Consider the following 19,557-nt stretch of genomic DNA (forward strand, 5'->3'; position numbering starts at 1 on the left):
ATACACGTTAACACAAGAAAATACTTTAATTCTTTTTTTAATATATACATCCTTTTAAAAAAAAATTACTTAAGACTGCACTTTATATTGATTTCACAAATATAATTCCATTTTTACTAGTTCATTCAATTTTACTTTCATTTACATTAATTAATTTACTTTTAATTTCATTTTCCACGGCACTAAAAAACACGTAATGGTTTTGTGGCTCGTTAGACAAAGAGGCGGCGGGTGAGCACGTGAAAAATCTACGGTCTCTCACACGTTCCGGGCTGCAACAATGTGCAGGAGCGTAAGATCAGAACCCCTTATTTGCGGGTGCGGTAAAGACAACTGTATCAGGTTCGTTGTCTCCGCTCTGGTTCCGACGACCTGAACGATTTTTTCGCCGGTCACTTCCGACGGCCTGCGCATATTCCAGCCCGGTTTCGACGCGAGAGATCTTGCTGTAATGGGTGGACGGGAGGATTAGTGGTGATCATGGCGCTGTAGGAGCATCGGCCAGTCGAGATAGGGACGTAGGGGTTGCTCGAGAAAGGAGTCGTGATCTTTACCTTCACCCTTATCCTTTCCAGTTTCCTCTGGATCGATTTCTTCTACCTCCGGCACTCTGCTTGCCACCTATCTGAAGGTTTCCTCAGACCACAGATGCCGAGGGAGGTTTCGAATTGTCACCAAGGTTGTTTCTCCTTACCGATTAGCATCATGCGACCATGGCTCGATTTGTCTCATTTTTTCTCCTAGAGTCCTCTTCTCCAGCTGCATTATACGCTCTTTCTCTTCCCTGGATGGCAAGGATACAAGCCAGGTGCTCTCGCCAAAATAATGGGCTCCAGGCGCTAATACCGTTCTCCAAATATTTTGTGCTTTTTCTTTGACCCATGCTTCATTTAGAGTGCTATCGTTACCTTTCAGAGTGCGGCATTTGCTGAGCATCTCCAGCCTTTCTTTGGTAGAGTCTGGGTTGATAATAAGTATCACTTAGTCATCAATGTAATACATCTGCTAATTTGTGCTTTTCATCTGTCGATTTAGCAACCATTAGTTGAGGATATTTTCAGCTACTTAATCATTTTCATTTTCACCTGACTTTCTGAACTAGCAGGAAAATATGGAGTGACTCTTCCCTTTTGTACTCCCTTCTTAACAAAATCTCAACACTTCTCATAGAAACAAAAGGAAAAAAAAGATGTTGTACTGCACTATTTTGCAATGTAATTTCTATTGTACTCATTTCACATCCTAACAAGGAGTGTTGTATGTTTGAAGCTGAAATTAAGTACTAAAAAGTCTCCATATGTGATTTGTTAAGACCACTCTCCATGGTAATGTGTGTTGATGTATGCAGATCTATGCTATCCATCTTGAAGCAATGATTCAATCGCAAGTACCTTCTAGTGCAACAATTTCCTTGCCACCAATTATGTCGGCAGTTCCATCTCTTGAAACTTCTCTCTGGCAGCGCGAACATTTACATGATCATTTAAGAGACTTACAGGACACAGTTAATTTGTTAAAATCAATGTATGTCCTCAACTTTTGATGTATTAAACTTACACCCTGCTTGTTCCTGCTGCTAACTCTTGTTTCATTTGGTATGGCTTAAATAAATGCTTGTCAGGCACAAAGAAGTTTCTATGCTATTATTTATCAAAGACTCAGATGGGACGAGGGAGGAAGTGGAAAATAAACATGTTCCTAACTTGATGGAAAACAAAGCAAGTTCAATTGCCACTGCTTCTGTAATCAAAGATGACCCTAGAGGACAGACGGATGGCTGGGCCACTGCCCAAAGATTTTCAGAAATAATTCAAATGAAGAAGGTTGATCTTACAGTGCAGGAATCCCATTCACTGGAAGTTGTTAACTCTTTGCTCACAAATTTGCAATGTCAACTGGCTCCATTTAATTTTATCTCTGGGAAAACTACATCATGGGAGGAAAATTCTGCATCTGTCAAGCTAGCTAACAAACTGCTGAAGTCTAAACGTAACAAACGCTGGAAAAGGAAAAAGAGAAAACACGCTGCTGAGATGCTTCACAAGGTGATAATGTGGTCATGGAGACCATCCAATATGTTTTGTTGCTCAAACTCGATGAAGATTTTTGACTCCTTAAATTTAGAAAATCCATTCTTTGGGGTCTTGTAGGAGCGTCAAATGTATGACCAAGCAGATAAAGATGCAGATGAGTGGAGAGCCAGAGAAATTGCTAAAGACATTGCTAGACGGAAGGTACATCTATCTTTATTATATGTATTTGTAGTTTGCCTTATTGCTGGAAATGCCTAGGCGGTGTGTTGACTTTTATCCTGGCAATGAAGCACTTTGGTTGTTTTTATGCTAAATTAACCTCAATGTTTAGTCATCTAACTGATAGTTTTTCACTCTTAATTTCTCTGATTGATGCTGTCATGTTCGGTTAAAATTTTTTTTGACTGTATAAATGTTACTTAGCTAATTTGCTAACTTTACCTTGAGCATTGATGTGCAGGTGGAGAAGATGAAGACAATTGCAAAAGCTAAAGCAAAGGAAGACAGGCAAAAGCTGGAATCTGAGGTGAGTTTCATGTGATACACTTTTTTTTTTTTTTTAGATAAATTGAGATACACAATTTCTTCAAAAAGAAAGAAAGATGTATTTTTTTTTTTTTGAATGTTGATTATACACACAACCCTTATTCCCGGTGGGACTTGAACCCAAGACCTCACACTAGAAGAGGAAGAAGTCGCCATGACAGAAGCCATAGTGGAATTAGCCTGACCAATGGGGCTGGAGTAAGAGGCAAGGATGTCCTCAAGATGGTTCCGAGCACACCACCAATCAGCCATGGGGCGTTGAGGGGAAGTCATTTGGGTGAGGAGTCGCCAATTGTCCCAAGGAGAGGAGGATAGGTAGCTATTGAATTCATGCCTGGTTCTCAGCCAAGTACGATGGAGCCATAAATTTTACAGATGACATCATTCATGGAGGTCATTTTGCAAAGAAAACAACGGCTGTTTGGCTCAAGCCAGATTTTCAAAGGCATGTGAATGAGAATAGCTGACAAGAGCGACTTTCCAAGGCTGGGAAGGCTGGACCCCTTGCAGAGAAGGTAAAGCTGGGTGAGGCTGCTAGGCACACAGAGGAGAGGCCAATGTGATTGAGGAAGTGGGTCCAAATGTGCCAAGTAAAGGGGCAAGGATATGGTCTACACTCTCCTCAACAACCCACAAAAACTCCATGAGGTATTCTGCGCAATATTGCCTCCTCTACTTAGGTTGTCCATTGTTAGAATCTTGCCAAGAAGGGCACTCCAAAGAAAGAAACGGACTGTAGATGCTCCAGAAAGGTTCCAGTTTACTTTGAATTCAAAATCTCCATCTCGAGCTGAACCCCATTAGTCTCAATAAGTGGTCCAGAACGTTCCAATTTACTATGTCGAAAGCTTTCTCAAGGTAAATCTTGAGAAGGATCCTGGGCTTGCTTGCTTGTTTGAAGTAATTGACGAACTCGTGGACCATCTTGGCAGAATTAGTAATACATCTACTCTAGATGGCAGCACTCTGACGATCATTAAACAGCAGGGGCAAGGCAACTTTGAGATGATGTGCTAGGAGTCTAGTAATGATTTTATATGAGCTAGAGACAACGCTTATTGGGCAGAAGTCAATGAGATGCTTGGTGTTAGATCTTTTTGGCACCAAAGCAATGAATGAAGTTCCCATTGATTGGAATTTGATACCCTTGTAGAAGAAGCTCTTCACCATGCTGCATATGTCTGGCTTGAGAATTGGCCAAAATTGTTTGAAGAACTCGCCATTAGAGCCTTCGGGTCTTGGGGCCCGTCAGGAGGAAGACCAAGGATAACACGCTCAATCTCCTTTTCCGAGAAGGGGATGCTCTAGGCGTGCTGCGATCGGAGATGAGAGGCACTGAAAACACTAGTTTTGACCAATTGGTTTGATCACCCATTCTTCCTTATAAAGATTTGAAAAGAAACTTAATAAAGCATTAGTAATACATGATCTATCTGAGGTTGTCCCGTTACTGACATTTAACAAGCTAACTCGATTAGATCACCTCTTGGCCAGAGGCGACAACATGGAAAAATCTGGTCTTGCCGTCTCCTTTGGCTAGCCATCTAAATTCCGCATGCTGTTTCCAATTGATATTCTCACCAAGAGCAACATCCTGAAGTTGATTAGAAAGCTCAATCTGACTGGAGAATCTAGAGGAGTAAAGAGATCTTTGTTCTTCAATGGCATCCAAGGTAGGGATTTGAGCGAGTAAGGCATTTTTCCAGACTGAAATGGCAGCATGGTGACCCACTGACCAGTGTGAGCTCCTTCCACCATCGTCCATAGAGTTGCCAAAGTCATCTTCCAAGTGCCATGAAATTTCGAACTAAAAGGGGGCCAATAACTACCTCACTTCCAAAACTTGGTATCAAGCTGGGTGGGCCAATAATTCGAGGAGCCTTTATTCAAGACTCATCCCTTAACATCTTTGTATAATTGGAGCCAATCCGAGGCGGCAAGAAACTGATTTAGCTTGGAAAGGGTCGGAAGAAGCTGACCATTACTTCAAGTGAAGGCCTTACCAGAGAGGGGAATTTCCTCGAGTTTGCAGCTACCGATGAAGTCTTTGAACCTACACATAAAGGCAATAATTTGGGACCTGTGGATGACTTTTGAGACCTATGGATTCATCAAGACTTCGTTAGCAGATTGACATGGTTGGGAGCTCATTGGGGACATGTGAGGCCCTTGGGGTTGGGGTCAACAGGTGGAAAAGGTGGATTGACTTGGTCTGGCTCAAAGGTTGAGATGGGAATAGAGGAAAGAGGGTCATGTGGGGGAAGAGGATTGGTCTCAAAATTCTATGAGATTTGTGGGGTTGGGTACAAAGGAAGCGTTACTATCAAGAAAGGGGGGAGGGGGACACGGTCTATCATGGGGGAGGTGGAAGTCAGCATCGCTGTGGTTTGATCAGTTGCAATGCCAAGGTTGACCCTTGTATTTGAATTCAAAATATCAATAGAGCTCGTGGGGGTAGGTGAAGCTTCCTAGTCCATGTCCTTGCCTAAGCCACACCCTGGTCTGAGTGGAGCGCGAGTTAGTGGAGTCAGAGCTTCGTCTTCTTCCTCCCTTGCTCTTCTTTCTAGCAGCGACCTCCACTCCGCCATCATCAAGGTCCATCGAACAAGGCATGAATCTAGGACTTCTCGTTGCCAATTTCCAATTTGAGCAGATCGGATTCGGATCATAGGTCATTAGGAACAATGAAGACTTTGTCGAAGTCCATTTTGCTCATGCTAGCGATGCAATCGTCCATCTCGATCAACCTCTTGAACATACATGCAATTTGGTTGATGATGTCCATTTGCTAGAGCTCGGCAGGAATTCCTTTTATATGAATCCATTGCCCACAGTTATCCATAGAGTCTGCCCAAGTCCAACTTTGGATGTTAGTGAGGGGGCTCTGAGGAGGAATTGTATAGCTTAATAGTGCAACCTTGTCTTCTTTGCCCACAACTCAGGCGAACCAGGTATTACCCTAGAGGGAGAAGCATCTGGGTTCCTGGGACAAGGGTAGATGGTTGGAGAGCCACCGGCTTAGCATAGTGTCAGGGGTCAGCGTAGGGGAAGCATTTAGGATTAAACCCAAACCAATTTCTCTCTTCCACCAACTAGGGTTTGGGGATGGATTGTCATGATGTGATACGATTGGTCTAGTTTGGAGGGAGTATTGCAGGTGGTGGGGGTATGGTAGTGGAGTGAGGGGAAGTTTTAGATGGGGGCTAGAAGGGCCAGAGGGGAATCATAGAGGTTGCTACTAGTGCAAAAGGAGGATCAGATGTTTGGTGGGTTGGGACCAGGTTGCTTCTTGTTCTGGTGCCACAATCAGTGAGGACCTTTTGAAGTTGGGTGATAAAGCTGTCAACGGTGTCTCTAGGGATGCTGATGAGACATCACTTGTCACCATTCTGCACCGTCACTCAGATTATGGCTCCGGTTCAACCATGTCTCGCTGTAATGGTCAGCCATGTCCTCCCATAGTGGAAGGAAAAGCCTTCGTTCCCATTACTAGACTCAGAGATCCTTGAGCAATCACCTCTCTCCTACAACCTTCCTACCATCCTTCTAAATCACCATACTTGCTATCCAGTGAGTTTGATGTCCATTGCAGCCGGTAGAGTGCCGCTGCCCCTTGTCTTGTCGTCTCTTTCACCATCTTCGAGCTTCGTTTCGTCACCTCGAGTTTTCTTCCTCATATTGCCATCAATTACCCTTAATTCATCTCTAACCTTATTTGGGAGTTCAGCTTCTTTTGGCCTATATTACTAGGTTCGATGGATTTCTTCTTTGATCAATATGGGTTTCCTTCTACTAGAATCTCTGTGTTTTTCAGTTATGTTATGTACCAAGCTTTTTTTTTTCTTTTTGAAATGTTGAGTAGCTTTCATTGATCAAGCAAAGCAAGCTTAGAGTACAATATAGAGTATAGATAGGTTTATATCAAACAAGAGAAGAGACGGCTCAGAGCAAAGAGAAGCCTTGGATACTCCAGCACAAATTTAATGCCCAACTTGAATTGTTATGTTATGTACCAAACTTGAAATCTCTACAAGCATATTATATATTATCTTGCTAATGTAATCTTTTATTAAAATGCTAGAAACGTTCTTAAATGTCTTAAAAATGGATGCTATTTCTTCTTTCTGATTATTTTGGTTAATCAGTCCTGTTTCTATTTATTGAGCCTTTGGTTTAATGGCCACATTGAGGGGCTTCTTGATGTGATGTCTTCGTCTCTAGTTTTACCTGTGTCTGGGGCATCTAGGTGCATGACACAACACAGTGGTTTAGATTCATGGATAATAGTTGAATGCTTCTTCTACAGTGTGGGTTACCTTGATTTCAGTAATAGCTAAAAATACTATGATCTGAATTCAAGCTTGATGGGTAAAACTTGAAGGATATAAAGTAGGTAGGTATTAAGAAATAACAAACAGGCATCGTTTTAAAAAAATAAATAAATAACACACAGGAAAAAAAAACATGAAGGATAACTTTATCCAAGAGATTACAAAACCAAAACTTTATTCAATAGCAAAAAACTAAAATTTGGGTTACATATGGGGGCCTTTTATAGGCATACAAATAACTAAAATAGTAAACTCCTATACTGTCCACAATAGGGAATAGACTCTAATTTACGACTTTCTAAAATGTAGTTCTACTTGCTGGAAAAGAAGCTCAAAGCAGGTAACGGTTTTAACTTAAAAACTTGCTAACTTTAGGCTATACTAATTTGGAAACAAAGACCCAAACTTAAACAGGAAACTGCCACTGGAAAAGACTTTCTAATAGAAGCTTTTAACCAAAACTGCAAGTTGCTAAAAGCAAGTTATTTGTCTTGTTAAAATTTCTAATTTCTGCATGGTTGAAATTGGAAATTACAACTTAAGAGAGACTTTCTAGTTTAGGACTTTTTCTTGGAACTTTAGCCTAAAATAGGATATTCCGGCCTATTTAAATTAAGTCTCCCTCTTTCTTCTCCTTTCACAGATTTTTGGGTGGTCTCTTCTCCTTAAATATTCTTTAGCTAGTTCTTCCATTCTGGTGTATTGCATCATTCTCTTTGTCCTGAAAAGAACCCGTCCTTGAGTTCTCATTCTCGTGTTCTCCATAATGAAGAAAAAGATGCATTACATTGAAGATATCACTGATCTGCAAGTGGGCATGTACTCAACCTTGTAAGCATTTTTATTCATCTTGGCCACCATCTTGCAAGGTCCAAGCTTCTTTGGTTTCAGCTAATGATGTTCACTACCCCGAACTTCTTCACCAACTTGAAAAGCAAGGCCTCGTCTATACTTGTTGGCTCACTCTTTGAATTTTGCATAGTTGGCTTCAATATTGTTGGGCTTGTGCATGTATTGCCTTCAAATAAAAAATTATATATGTGGCTGTCTTACTTGGATGTCCAGTAGTTGTAGGAATATGATCAAGAGGACCTTGCAAGTTGCGACATGGACTATCTGAAATGGTGAAAAGTCTATGCTCTTATTCTTAGAGCAATTGAACTCAAATTCTAACCTGACCTCGGTAAGGCTACATCCCAATCATTCAATTCTTTGACATGAATCCGCAACATATTGCCCAAAGTTCTCTTCACAACTTTGGTTTTCCCATTCTTTTCAGGGTGATATGGAGTGTTGAATTTCAAATAAGTGCCTAATTGCTTCCTCAAGCTCTTCCAAAAATTGCTCATAAATTTGGTATCTTTGTCTGAAATTATGGATTTTGGTAATCCATAACACCAGACTTCTTTGAATAACTAGTCATCCACTTTACTTGCATCATGTGTGGATTTTCAAGGAATGATTTGGCCACTTAAAAGAATCTATCAACTACAACAAAAATAATATCCCATCTTCTTTTTGTGCAAGGCAACCCGACCATGAAATCTTGAGAGTCTTCAATCCTAGGTTAAGTAGGTACGGAAGAGGTGTATATAATCTTGCATTTGTAGAAGACCCTTTTGCCGTGTAAGACAAAGGACACCTTTGCACATAGTATACGATATCCTATGTTCTCGACTAGGCTAAAAAAATATTTCATGAATCAATGCTACGGTCTTGTCTTTACCAAAGTGTTCTGGTTGGTGGGCTCCTTATATGATAAGTTGTTGAGAGAAATGTTGGGAATACTCAAAGAATTCCCTTTGAATAAGTATACATCCACCATGTGATAATCTACATTTTTACCCCAATGCAATTCTTCTAGAATCTTTTTAAACTGATCATATCCAACAAGTTGCTCTCAGATCATTCAAATCCAATGACATAAACTCTCATAGAATATAGAAGCGCATACCTTCTTCTCATTGCATCAACAACCTTGTTTTGCATACGTAATTTGTGCTTAAGAACAAAAGTGAATTCTCGAAGATGGTTCACCAATCTGGCACGTCTTGGATGCAGCTTTTGTTGCCCATTATGTGTTTTAGCGCCTCACAGTCATAATACAACACTATGATCTTGTTCATAATGTCTCTAAAACATCAAAGCCTTCACAATAAAATAAAACTCAAGATCATAGGTAGAATAGTTAAGTGTAGCACCATTATCTTAGAGCTGAAAAAGCCTATAAGTCTTGACTTTTGATCGAGAAACAACCCCAATTCCTACCTCAAATGTGTCACTATCCAATTCAAACAAAAGGTTAAAATCTGGTAGGACTTCGCAAGGTGCACTAGTAAGTGGTATCTTGATTGCTTCAAAGGCTTCTTGAGCGTGGGGAGTCCATTTCCATTTCAAAGAATCTTTCTTCATTAAATCATAAATAGGAGCAGTGATCATGCGGAAATTTTTAAAGAATCTTCGATAAAATTTTCCTAGACCATAGGAGCTTGCCTCTCACACATTAGAAGGTGGTGGCCACACAAGGGTTGCTTGAATTTTGGTTGCATCTTGCTTAATATCTTCAGTAGAAACTTCATTACCCAAAAGTGTGGGACTTGATGTGGCTAGGCTGCACTTTTTGAGGTTGGCATATTGTTTTACCTTCCTATAAGTTTCCAAAACCTCTTTGAGATGCTACAAGTGTTGGAATAAGACTTTTTTTTAAAAAGTGTTGGAATAAGTCATGACTATAAATCAAAATATTATCATAATAAACTACCATAATCCTACCTTTTAACTGCCTCAAGACTTCATTCATGACCCTGATGAAAGTGCTATGGAATTAATGGAGTCCAAACGGCATCACAAGCCATTCGTGAAGTCTCTCTGTTGTTTTGAAAGTGATCTTCCGTTTGTCTCCAGGTTGAATTCTTATTGATGGTAGACACTTCTAAGATCAATTTTAGAGATTATTGCTGTCTCACTACATGGATCTAAAATGTTGTCAAGTCTTAGTATAGGAAATCTTTAGTTGATTGTGATCTTTTTAATGGCTCCACAATCACTGCACATTCTCCAAGTTCTATCCTTGGGCACCAATAATCTTGGATTCATCTAAAACTCCTTGAGAATAGTTGAAATCTTCTTTAGTGTAGTACGATGTTCAGTAGATATGAGAGCAAAAACTACTTTACTGGTTTTTAATCTTGCTCAAAATTTGCCAAAGAAAGATTTGCTATAGATTGGGACTTGGAATGAAGTAAAGTGTCTTTTGTCAACTGAAGAACAAACTTTTAGTATACGTGTTCTTCTCTTCATTATGTATAACTTTTCTGTCAAACTGCCAAGGTCTTCCAAGTTGGAGGTGACATGCATCCATGGGGACAACATCACACCAAATGGTGTCAGTGTACGTATCTTCGATTGTAAAAGTAACTAAGCATCTTCAAGACACTTGCACTTCATTACCATATTTGAGCTATGCTAGTTTGAAAGGATGTTGTCGACATGGTCTTCAAGTTTAGTTTGGAGACCGCATCTTGAATGATCACATTCTCAAAACTACCTGAATTAATAATAACTTTTGTCATGTGACCTTCTGAAGAACATGGTAAAGATGTTATGCATCAACCAATCTTCTTTCTATTTATGAGTGTAAAAGACCCTTCTATTTAACAAATTAGGGCCATAATCCAAAGCATCAACTATTTCTGTTTCTTCTTCTAGATTTTCATCATAATTTTCTTCTCCTTCTTGTCATCAACAGTGAACAGTGCTACCTTTTCTGTACTCCCATCTTCATGGATTAGCAATTGCTTTCATGGGATTTATACGAGATTTCCTATATTGGTGGCAAGTAATATATGGCTGAAGTTGGGTGGGTTTTGAGGTGGAATTTTGGATGGTTGGTTTATTGGATAGTGAGGGGTTGGTTGCTGGATTTTGGGGTTTGGATGGGGTAATTGGTGTATTAAATGTTCAGGTACTGGTTTGGGTGGTGGAAGGTTTGGTAGTGTGTTGGCTATAGCACTTCTCAAGAAACTTGGCCTTTTGGATATCATTGGAAACATTCATGATAGTTTGGGCATACAATTTGCTGTATATGTGGTCACTAACATATGTTGCTACTAAGGCCTCTGGCTTTCTCGAACTCTTAAGTCTAGCAATTAACTTGTCAAAATTCTTTAGTATATTCATAAACTGAAAGGTTACCTTGAGTAAAATTGTTGAGCCTCTCAATCATCTCTTGTCAATAAGTGAAAGGCAAAGAGACTTCATTCATAAGCTGCTTCATGTGTTCTTATATCTGAACTTCTTCTTGGAAAGTTTATTTTTTTGGTGTATGGTGAGGACTTGCCACCAAGCAGATGCTCGTCCTCTTAATTTACTTTCAAGCATAGGAACTTCGACTTCAGGCTGGAATTTCTTGATTTTGGATGCATTGTTAATGACATATGTCCAATTTAGATAATCATTGGCTTCTTGTCTACTATCAAGATTCAGGAATCTTCACTTTATAATCAGAATCCCATTTGGTATTTGGAGATCTTGGGACTCCTTTCCAGTAAAATTATTGTCATATTTTTTCTCATTAAACAACTTACTTGGTTGAGAGCCCTTTATTGGTGATGGGTGGCTTGGATCAAGGAGCTAAGGCGTTACTAACTCCATGGATTTATCTCAAACTTGAGAACTTCCAGCTCCATAAAGCTTTGAAAATTGTTGAAGAACCGAATCAATCTTACTGGCCATCTCCTTTCGGAACTCCTCTTGAGTTTTCTGGAACTCTTCATGGGTAATTATGCTAGGATTTACCTCCATAATTTTGGTGCAAGAATTAGATCAGCAACTTCCTTGACTTGTATAAAGGATATCTTGAATCTGATCCAGAACACAAACCGTAGGCCTTATACCAAGTAGCACGGTGGTTTAGATTCATGGAATAACAAGTTGAATGCTTCGGGTAACCTAGAATTCAACAACAACTAAAAAACTGCAATTTTAATTCAAGTATGATGGGTAAAACTTGAAGGACAAAATGTAGGGTTCTGCAGCTATTAAGAAAATAACATGCAAGGAAAAAAAGAAACATTAAGGATAATTTTATCTAAGAGATAATGAAACCAGAACTTTATTCAATTACAAAAAACTAACTTATGGGTTATATATGTGGGCCTTTTATAGGCTTTCCAATCAACAAAATAGGAAACTCCATCATTCAATTGCACAAAACTAAACTCTGGGTTACATATGTGGGCCTTTTATAGGCATACAAATCAGCAAAATAGGAAACTCCTATTCTGTCCATAGTAGGAAATAGACTCACAATTATGACTTTCTAAATCTAGTTCTACTTGCTGGAAAAGAACACAATAGAAAATTATTTCTAACTTAAAGACTTGCTAGCCTACACTAATTTAACGGGAAAGTGCCACTAGAAAAGACTTTCTAATTAAAGCTTTTAACCAAAACAACAAGTTGCTAAAAACACAAGTTACTTGTCTTGTTAAAACTTCTAGTTTCTGCATGGTTGAAATTGGAAATTACAACTTAGTGAGACTTTCTAATTTAGAACTTTCTTCTTGGAACTTGAGCCCAAAATAAGAAATTCAAAACTATTTAAATTGAGTCTCCTTCTTTCTTTTTCTTTCATAAACATGAGAGTTTTTTGGGTGATCTCATTCTTAAATATTCTTCAGCTAGCTCTTCCACATTCTGGCGTACTGCATCAACGCATAAGTGTAATCAATATTTAATAGAAATAAATATGTTTTTTTTTCTTCTTAAACAAGTTTTCCTTAATTTACAGCTCGAGCTCATATTGATTGTGGAGAAACTGCAAGAACTACGGTCCTTCAGGATTCAAAAATTAAAGAAGCAAGGTAAGGGCTCCTTTTTTTTTTTTCAGTGTTATCTTATACCGTTGTGTAACATTTGCTGATTATAACATTGCATGCAATCTTTTGATGACAACCTAATAATTTTGAAATGTTAGTAAAGCCTTTTGTAGCTGGAAATAAAAAATATCTGGTGTTCACGGTATTTGCTAATGTACTAGAAAAACTTCTGTTTTGGAAAATCTACTCATCTATGCAGTGGCCTAAGAGTTGTGAATCACCTATATTGTTGCAAAGTTCACTTGTGCATATTAGCGGCCCCAAGTGAAAGTCAAACATTTCCAAGCAGAAGTTGCATAGACTATGAAATTCAATAGGTCAATGGCCATCTTGGTCCTCTTTGGTGAAAAGTTATAGTGCCCCTACCTCCTCCTGCCACCTAAAAAAAACCCATCCGCACTTTCTCTTTCTCTCACACACACATGCACGCATGTGCACTCTCAAACAACTAATACTTGGATTAAACAAAATTGGATGATAGTTGCACTCTTGCGATTGAGCAGGTCATTTTCTACCAGAAGAGGATGATAAGTTTCTTGAGAGAGTTCGTGCAGCAGTTGAGGAAGAGGAGCGCATTGCGGCTGCAGCAGCTGACACTCATGCTGCCAAAGATGCCATTGCAACTGCTGAAGAATCCCGGAAAGCAATTCAGAGTAGTGAACCTGAGATGAAAAGTGGGACTAGCTGTAGAATATCTAATCTAGGACATCTAGCAGGGGTGGAAAATAGAAGTGCAGATACAGATGCGGAGTCTGAACTGGGAGGGCTAGAAGGACAGGATCGTTCTGCGTCTTTTGATTCCATGGGCAGTCTGCCTGTCGAGTTCTACCACTATTACCATGGCAGCAACACTGACATGGGTACACTAATTGAGGTGCTGTTTCTTTCATTAGTTCCCATTATTGTCCCTTTTTGTTACCAAAGGTTTAAGGTCTTGCTCTTATGATGCAGGTCAGGAGGCAATGGGATGCATTCATTAGACCAGGTGGAAGGTAAGAACTTATGGCTATTAATCAAATTTCTCTTGATATATTGATCATTCAAAATATAGCCTGCTGTTGTAGACCCTCCTAGCATCCCCCCCCCCCCACACACACACACACACATTCAGTGCAGTGATAGCAATCGATGATATTTGGATCTGCCTGCATATGTGATTTTATTCTGAGAATGGTTTTTATATCAAATTGATTACAGGCATAGCATGACTTAAATTTCTTATTAATGCTTCTCTATCAAAAGATTTCAGAATTCTAGGACATATAATTGAAACTGTAACCAACTTGAAGATAAATCCCCTCTCAATAATTGTATCTCCAGATTAGGTTTCAGAATGGTAGCCTAGCTGGCTACCAGTGTTGGTCTTTTTTTTTAGTTCCTTTTCTGGAGCTGCTGTAGTCCCTGACTCACCTCGTTTTTCGTTGAAGTTAAACAGTCCTCAGAAAAGCATTGAGGTAAAACAGGATCATATCTGTTACTATCCTTGTGCCTGTATGGTGCACATTGGACACCTGCTAAGTTTAAATCATCTAATACACAGAAACAAGTCCCTGATCAGATTCTCACAGACATAGCCAGACCATGAGGCTATTCAAGTGTATGTACTATCCTTCCTATAGAAACTGATGTGTCAGAAGTTTTGAGTAAAGACCAGAAGAAATTGTTTGAGTAAATTAGTGAACAGCATGTAGATTTATAATATTGTTAAGAGCTGTCGGTTTTGGACATTTTTGGAAAACATCAACTCAGTTACATTTGATGCCCAAGGCTCCTAAAAAGCTAACTTTGTCTTTGGTCAAGCAAATCGATGGTAATTCTTTCCTGCCAAGTCTATATTTACTCTGGAGGCTTCTTAACTTTTAGTCATATTCAAAATATTGTGGTTTATTGTAGTTCAAAAAAAAATAAAAAAAAATTGTATCATTCTTGCAATGGGAGTGTGCAACCATTGGTCTCTTTCTTGATTGACTATTATAATTATTTCTGTAGTGTGATTATGTTGATGAAAATGATTGCAGCCGGATTCCAGGTCACTGGGTACAGCCACCACCTCCTGCAAATGAGATATGGGCATCTTATATTGTCAGGCCTACATAAAAGCAGGCCTTTCGGGGCTTTCTTTTAGCTGGAGATGGTCCTCGAAACTGAAGTGGAAGCTTTGTTCAGGGCTCAACTTTTGTGATAGAGCATCTAATCTGTAATTGTTGGTACTGGACAAAATAGGCCAGTCTAATGTTGCTGAAAATAAGAGAAACGAAGAAAGAGAAGAGAATACAGAGTAGAAGAAGACATGCTATAGGGCTATATAAGAAAGTTTTCCCTAGGAGTAAGGTCTACAATACTCTTGTGATTTAAATTTTGTCTTGGAGATGTGTATAAACAAATAGGTTTTACCAATGGACATTTGTAGCTTGAGCTAGAGAAGCCTACTTGCTGGGGCAAAGCAAGTCTCAGAGATTATCTGCCTACTAACCTTTCTGAAGAGAGTCTGTTTTTTCTTGTCCATCACTTTATTCGGGTAAGTGGATACCAAATCATTTATACGATTCAAACTCCTTATTGGAATGAATATGCCAGGAGGCCTAATTTTATTTATTTTTAGTAAAAATAGTTTCTTTTATTTTTATAAACATTTTAAAAAAGTTAATTAGTTTAGATATTTTTTTATCGAAATATTAGTTGTTATTTAGGCCTAACCTTAATATGTTTTGTTGGTCATATTCAAATTTTTAAGATTATGTGAGCCCAATTTTTATTTTTACCATCAAAATTAAATTAAATAAATTAAAAATTATTTTAATAATTTGTTATTTATTAATCTATGCATTCATGTTGATGTTATTTTGATATAGTGAAATAAATGGAATTATTATAAAATAGAATAACTTTTTTAAAGAAAAAATTGGGTGGTTAGACTTGAATCTATGCATCCTCTCTTTTTAAAAATAACCCAAAAAATTATATTTCAATTAATTATTTCAATTAAAATCACCAAATCCTAACTCTCAAGCTGTTCCCTCTTGTGGCTTAAAACGGATTCTCCAAAGTTTTGATTTGGTAGGAACTCTGTTCGAAGTTTTCGTCCCATTGGAAGTAATCTGGAAGTCCTAGGCATTTAGTCCATTACCCGCCCGCTTCCAGGCCTACCCCCTTGTTTGGTGTTTTTTTTTTAACCAAACAGATGGATATTTCCCAGTGCAGATTCGCTCCACGATTCTGAGAGCTAGGTGTGGGTTCTCCATAATCTTTGAACCTTCATGGCTTCTCTCACTGTAACCCAAGTTCCTAGCCCTTCTAAACCACCCTCTCCTCCCACCAAAACCTTTCCAAGTCGAGAACACTTAAAGCTAAATCATAACGACGCACCGTTCGATGAAACTCCCCGAAGAAACGTTGTCTCATGGACGTCCTCCATTTCTCGCCATTGCCGAAATGGTCAACTTTCCAAAGCTTTGATGTCTTACTCTCTCATGAGATCCGCCGATATCGAACCCAACCATGTTACATTTGTCACTCTTCTCTCAGCGTGTGCTGACTTCCCCTTGGAAGCTTTCGGTTTGGGACTCTCGCTCCATGGTTATATTTGTAAATCAGGTTTTGATGACAGAAATGTAGCATTAGGAACCGCTGTTATAGGCATGTATGCAAAATGTGGTGATATGGATTCTGCCGAGAAAGTATTCGATAAGATGAGTGTAAAGAACTCCAAGACTTTTAACACTATGATTGATGGGTATGTGAGGAATGAGCACGTAGATAAGGCAATTTCGATGTTTAATTCCACGCCGGTCAGAGACAAGGTATCCTGGACTGCGTTAATTGGTGGTTTTGTGAGGAATAATCTTTTCGAAGAAGCTTTGGAATGCTTTCGGGAAATGCAAATTGCTGAAGTGGAACCTGATTATGTGACAATCATTATGGTACTTACAGCTTGCGCTAATTTAGGTGGTCTTGTGCAAGGACTATGGGTTCACCGCTATGTGTTGGGAAAGGATTTTTCTAAGAATGTGCGGGTAAGTAATTCCTTGATTGACATGTATGCTAGATGTGGATGCATAACTTTGGCTGCTCAGGTGTTTGAAAGAATGTGTAGCAGAAGTCCAGTTTCTTGGAATTCAATAATTGTGGGTTTTGCATTTAATGGTTACGCTGTCGAAGCACTTGAACACTTCACTTTAATGGAAAAGGCCGGACTAAAGCCAGATGGTGTTACTTTCACTGGAGCACTTACTGCCTGCAGCCATGCTGGTTTGGTCAATGAAGGGCTTCAGTGTTATGATAAGATGAGGACAGTTTATGGCATCTCACCCAGAGTTGAACATTATGGTTGCATGGTAGATCTTCTCAGCCGAACTGGGCAATTGGACAAAGCATTTAAAGTAATAGAAAGCATGCCTATGAAGCCAAATGAGGTTATTTTAGGCTCCTTATTGGCGGCTTGTCAGACTCATGGGAATGTTGTTTTGGCTGAGAGGTTGATGGGTTATCTTCTTGAACTGAAGCCAGATGGCGATTCAAATTATGTGCTTCTATCAAATATTTATGCCACCCATGGAAGGTGGGATGGTGTTGGCCGGGTGAGGAAGGTAATGAAGGAGCTAGGCATAAGGAAGAGACCGGGAGTTAGTTCCATAGAGATAAATGGCACCGTTCATGAATTTGTGGCTGGCGGTAACTCACATACTTACCCAGATGCTATCCAAAACATGCTTGATCAGCTTGGCCCCGAGTTAAAAGTGTACGGATATGTTCCTGAAGTTACCCGAGATGAATCAAATGAAAATGACTGAAATGGAAAATGCTTTTCCGTGCTTCAGAGTTTGAATGAAGTCTAACCTGCATATAGTACAGCTTCTTCTAAGGTTTCTAATTCAATGGCATGTGTTTCTTGTTCGAACTTCGCATCATCTGAGATCAGTCCATTGAGTAGCCACAGAATTCTGTATGATTATAAATTTACTATGTGTGGATCATCATGTGAATGGCATCGATATGATGACAAACCAACACCTCAAAAACTCTTTGAGGATTTATGCGGAAGCCAATGGGAGAGGTTCAAACAAGGGGACAGTTGAAGCCCCGGATTTCAAAATGATGTGGCATATATCAATCTGGGATGTGAACAGTGCCACTGGTTTGTGGGCTGACATTGCTTTATACTGGGTTGACAAATACCAATTCACTGTAAGAAAGGAACTGCAAATGATCTAGGAGAAATCAGTAGGATGAGAAAATTACTAATCTGCTTACAACCTCAGGAGACTCAACTGCTTTAGAGTATGGAGACAAAGGCCTTGACTAGTTGTGATCTTGTCACATGAATGCTATGTCCTTGCATATAATCAAATCTGTTTACAAAAAACCAAAAAAATAATCAAAAATATTTTAAACTTTTCCTTGACCACCAGTTATTGCACGAGGTGATGAATCCGCAGTTTGACATGAAGTTGCTTAAATTAGTAGGTTTTTCTTTTCTTTTCTTCTCTCTTAGGACTGTAAGTTGCTTTTAAGGACATGAACTGAGCAAGAAATATGCTAGTGAGAAACAAAACCCTTTGTTTATTTTTAGACAGAAACACAACCCTTTGTCTATGCTTTTGTTTTTTCTGTCTGCTCAAGTTCTTTCAAGTGCCTCTAGTGGCCATTCATTTTTGTTGAACATTTTGACCCAAATCTGAGCTGAGATCAACTATTACTATTGTCAGAAAAGTTTGCAAAACCGAGCTTTAAGATTGGTATTAAAATAGATACTATGTCCGTGTTTGAATCCCAAATGGGGAGACCTATAAAAAGGTCACAGGTGTTAGAGTGAAAATTGCCATAGAGGTATGTGAAAAAAACTATTTGTTCTGGTGTGAAAACTATCATAGAGTGGGTTGTAAGAGAGGGATGGAGGGTAGATTGTTATCTTCTTATGTCGCCCAACTTGGGATATGGGCACTGAGTTGGGCCAACTTAGTATGAGATAGGTTTAAGAGTCTACATTTTCGTATTACATAATTTTTTTTTTCACTGTTAAACGTATTGGCTAGGTACCTAACAATATTGGTTTTAAACTGTCACGATTAACTAACGAAAGTTGGTTAAAGCTAGAACAAGTCAACATGACCAACCCCTTTCATTTGGATTTGCATCTTGCCACCCAACCTGGCATGCAAAGCACACGAAGCCCTCTCTATCTACCAAATTGGATGACATTGCCACACTAATGGATGGATTTACCCCACAAACTGACTACGATCCAATTCAACTGTGAGGCTACTCTCCATAAATCAAGTTAGTGTATAGCCCTACATACATTTTGTACATATTTATTATATTTTTAATAAATATTATTTAACGTATATATTTTGCATGGAATTTCATCCTTTTAGTAGTTAATCATTGGGAGGTTAGTGTTTTATTTATACCATGTCCTAGAGCATTGTACTCAAAATTTCTTTTCGGTTGATAATATCGAAACTTGGGGTAGGTCACATAGACTTTGGTATATTTAGATGGCCGCATATGGGGTAGTGGGCATAGAACCGTGCACTACTTTGATATCATGTCAGCATACAATATTATGTGTGTATAACACATAACATAACTTTATTGATTAATTGGACCTTGCACTATTTAACCCGATCGCTTCCTAATCTCGCTTTCTTTTCTTTCAATCTTAGGAATTTGAATGGAGTGGAAAAAATACATAAATCATTTATTTGATGTGTTTGATGACTTTGGAAAATCCATATTCACTACATAGTTAGGAAGGTTTTTATTCCA

The 19,557-nt window shown here is 38.9% G+C and overlaps 2 protein-coding genes across 2 annotated transcripts; both read left to right on the top strand.

The window, feature by feature from the left end:
* The first annotated feature begins 333 nt into the window (after window positions 1-333).
* On the top strand, window positions 334-15,261 carry LOC137941239 (U11/U12 small nuclear ribonucleoprotein 59 kDa protein). The gene is made up of 9 exons (XM_068786562.1): window positions 334-679; window positions 1,349-1,524; window positions 1,622-2,045; window positions 2,151-2,234; window positions 2,494-2,559; window positions 12,702-12,774; window positions 13,293-13,663; window positions 13,741-13,781; window positions 14,808-15,261. The coding sequence occupies exons 2-9, from the start codon at window positions 1,373-1,375 to the stop codon at window positions 14,884-14,886; spliced, it is 1,290 nt and encodes a 429-aa protein (XP_068642663.1). The 5' UTR covers window positions 334-679; window positions 1,349-1,372; the 3' UTR covers window positions 14,887-15,261.
* A 721-nt stretch (window positions 15,262-15,982) lies between these two features.
* LOC137941748 (pentatricopeptide repeat-containing protein At1g05750, chloroplastic) lies at window positions 15,983-18,300 on the top strand. Its single transcript, XM_068787307.1, has one exon. It carries the CDS (start codon window positions 16,047-16,049, stop codon window positions 17,577-17,579), a length of 1,533 nt encoding a protein of 510 aa, XP_068643408.1. The 5' UTR covers window positions 15,983-16,046; the 3' UTR covers window positions 17,580-18,300.
* The last annotated feature ends 1,257 nt before the right edge of the window (window positions 18,301-19,557 follow it).

This window comes from Aristolochia californica, unplaced genomic scaffold (assembly GCF_029961685.1).
Source record: "Aristolochia californica isolate CCGP_79_NKW_82.1479 unplaced genomic scaffold, dmAriCali1.0.hap1 SCAF_9, whole genome shotgun sequence".
Lineage (NCBI taxonomy): Eukaryota > Viridiplantae > Streptophyta > Magnoliopsida > Piperales > Aristolochiaceae > Aristolochia > Aristolochia californica.

What these genes read in the sequence shown, in the direction of transcription:
- LOC137941239 (XM_068786562.1), top strand. Translation starts at nt 1,373, where the DNA reads ATGATTCAATCGCAAGTACCTTCTAGTGCAACAATTTCCTTGCCACCA. An exon ending in GGCAAAAGCTGGAATCTGAG is followed by an intron (nt 2,560 to 12,701) that starts GTGAGTTTCATG and finishes CTTAATTTACAG; the next exon opens with CTCGAGCTCATATTGATTGT. An exon ending in ACATGGGTACACTAATTGAG is followed by an intron (nt 13,664 to 13,740) that starts GTGCTGTTTCTT and finishes CTTATGATGCAG; the next exon opens with GTCAGGAGGCAATGGGATGC.
- LOC137941748 (XM_068787307.1), top strand. Translation starts at nt 16,047, where the DNA reads ATGGCTTCTCTCACTGTAACCCAAGTTCCTAGCCCTTCTAAACCACCC.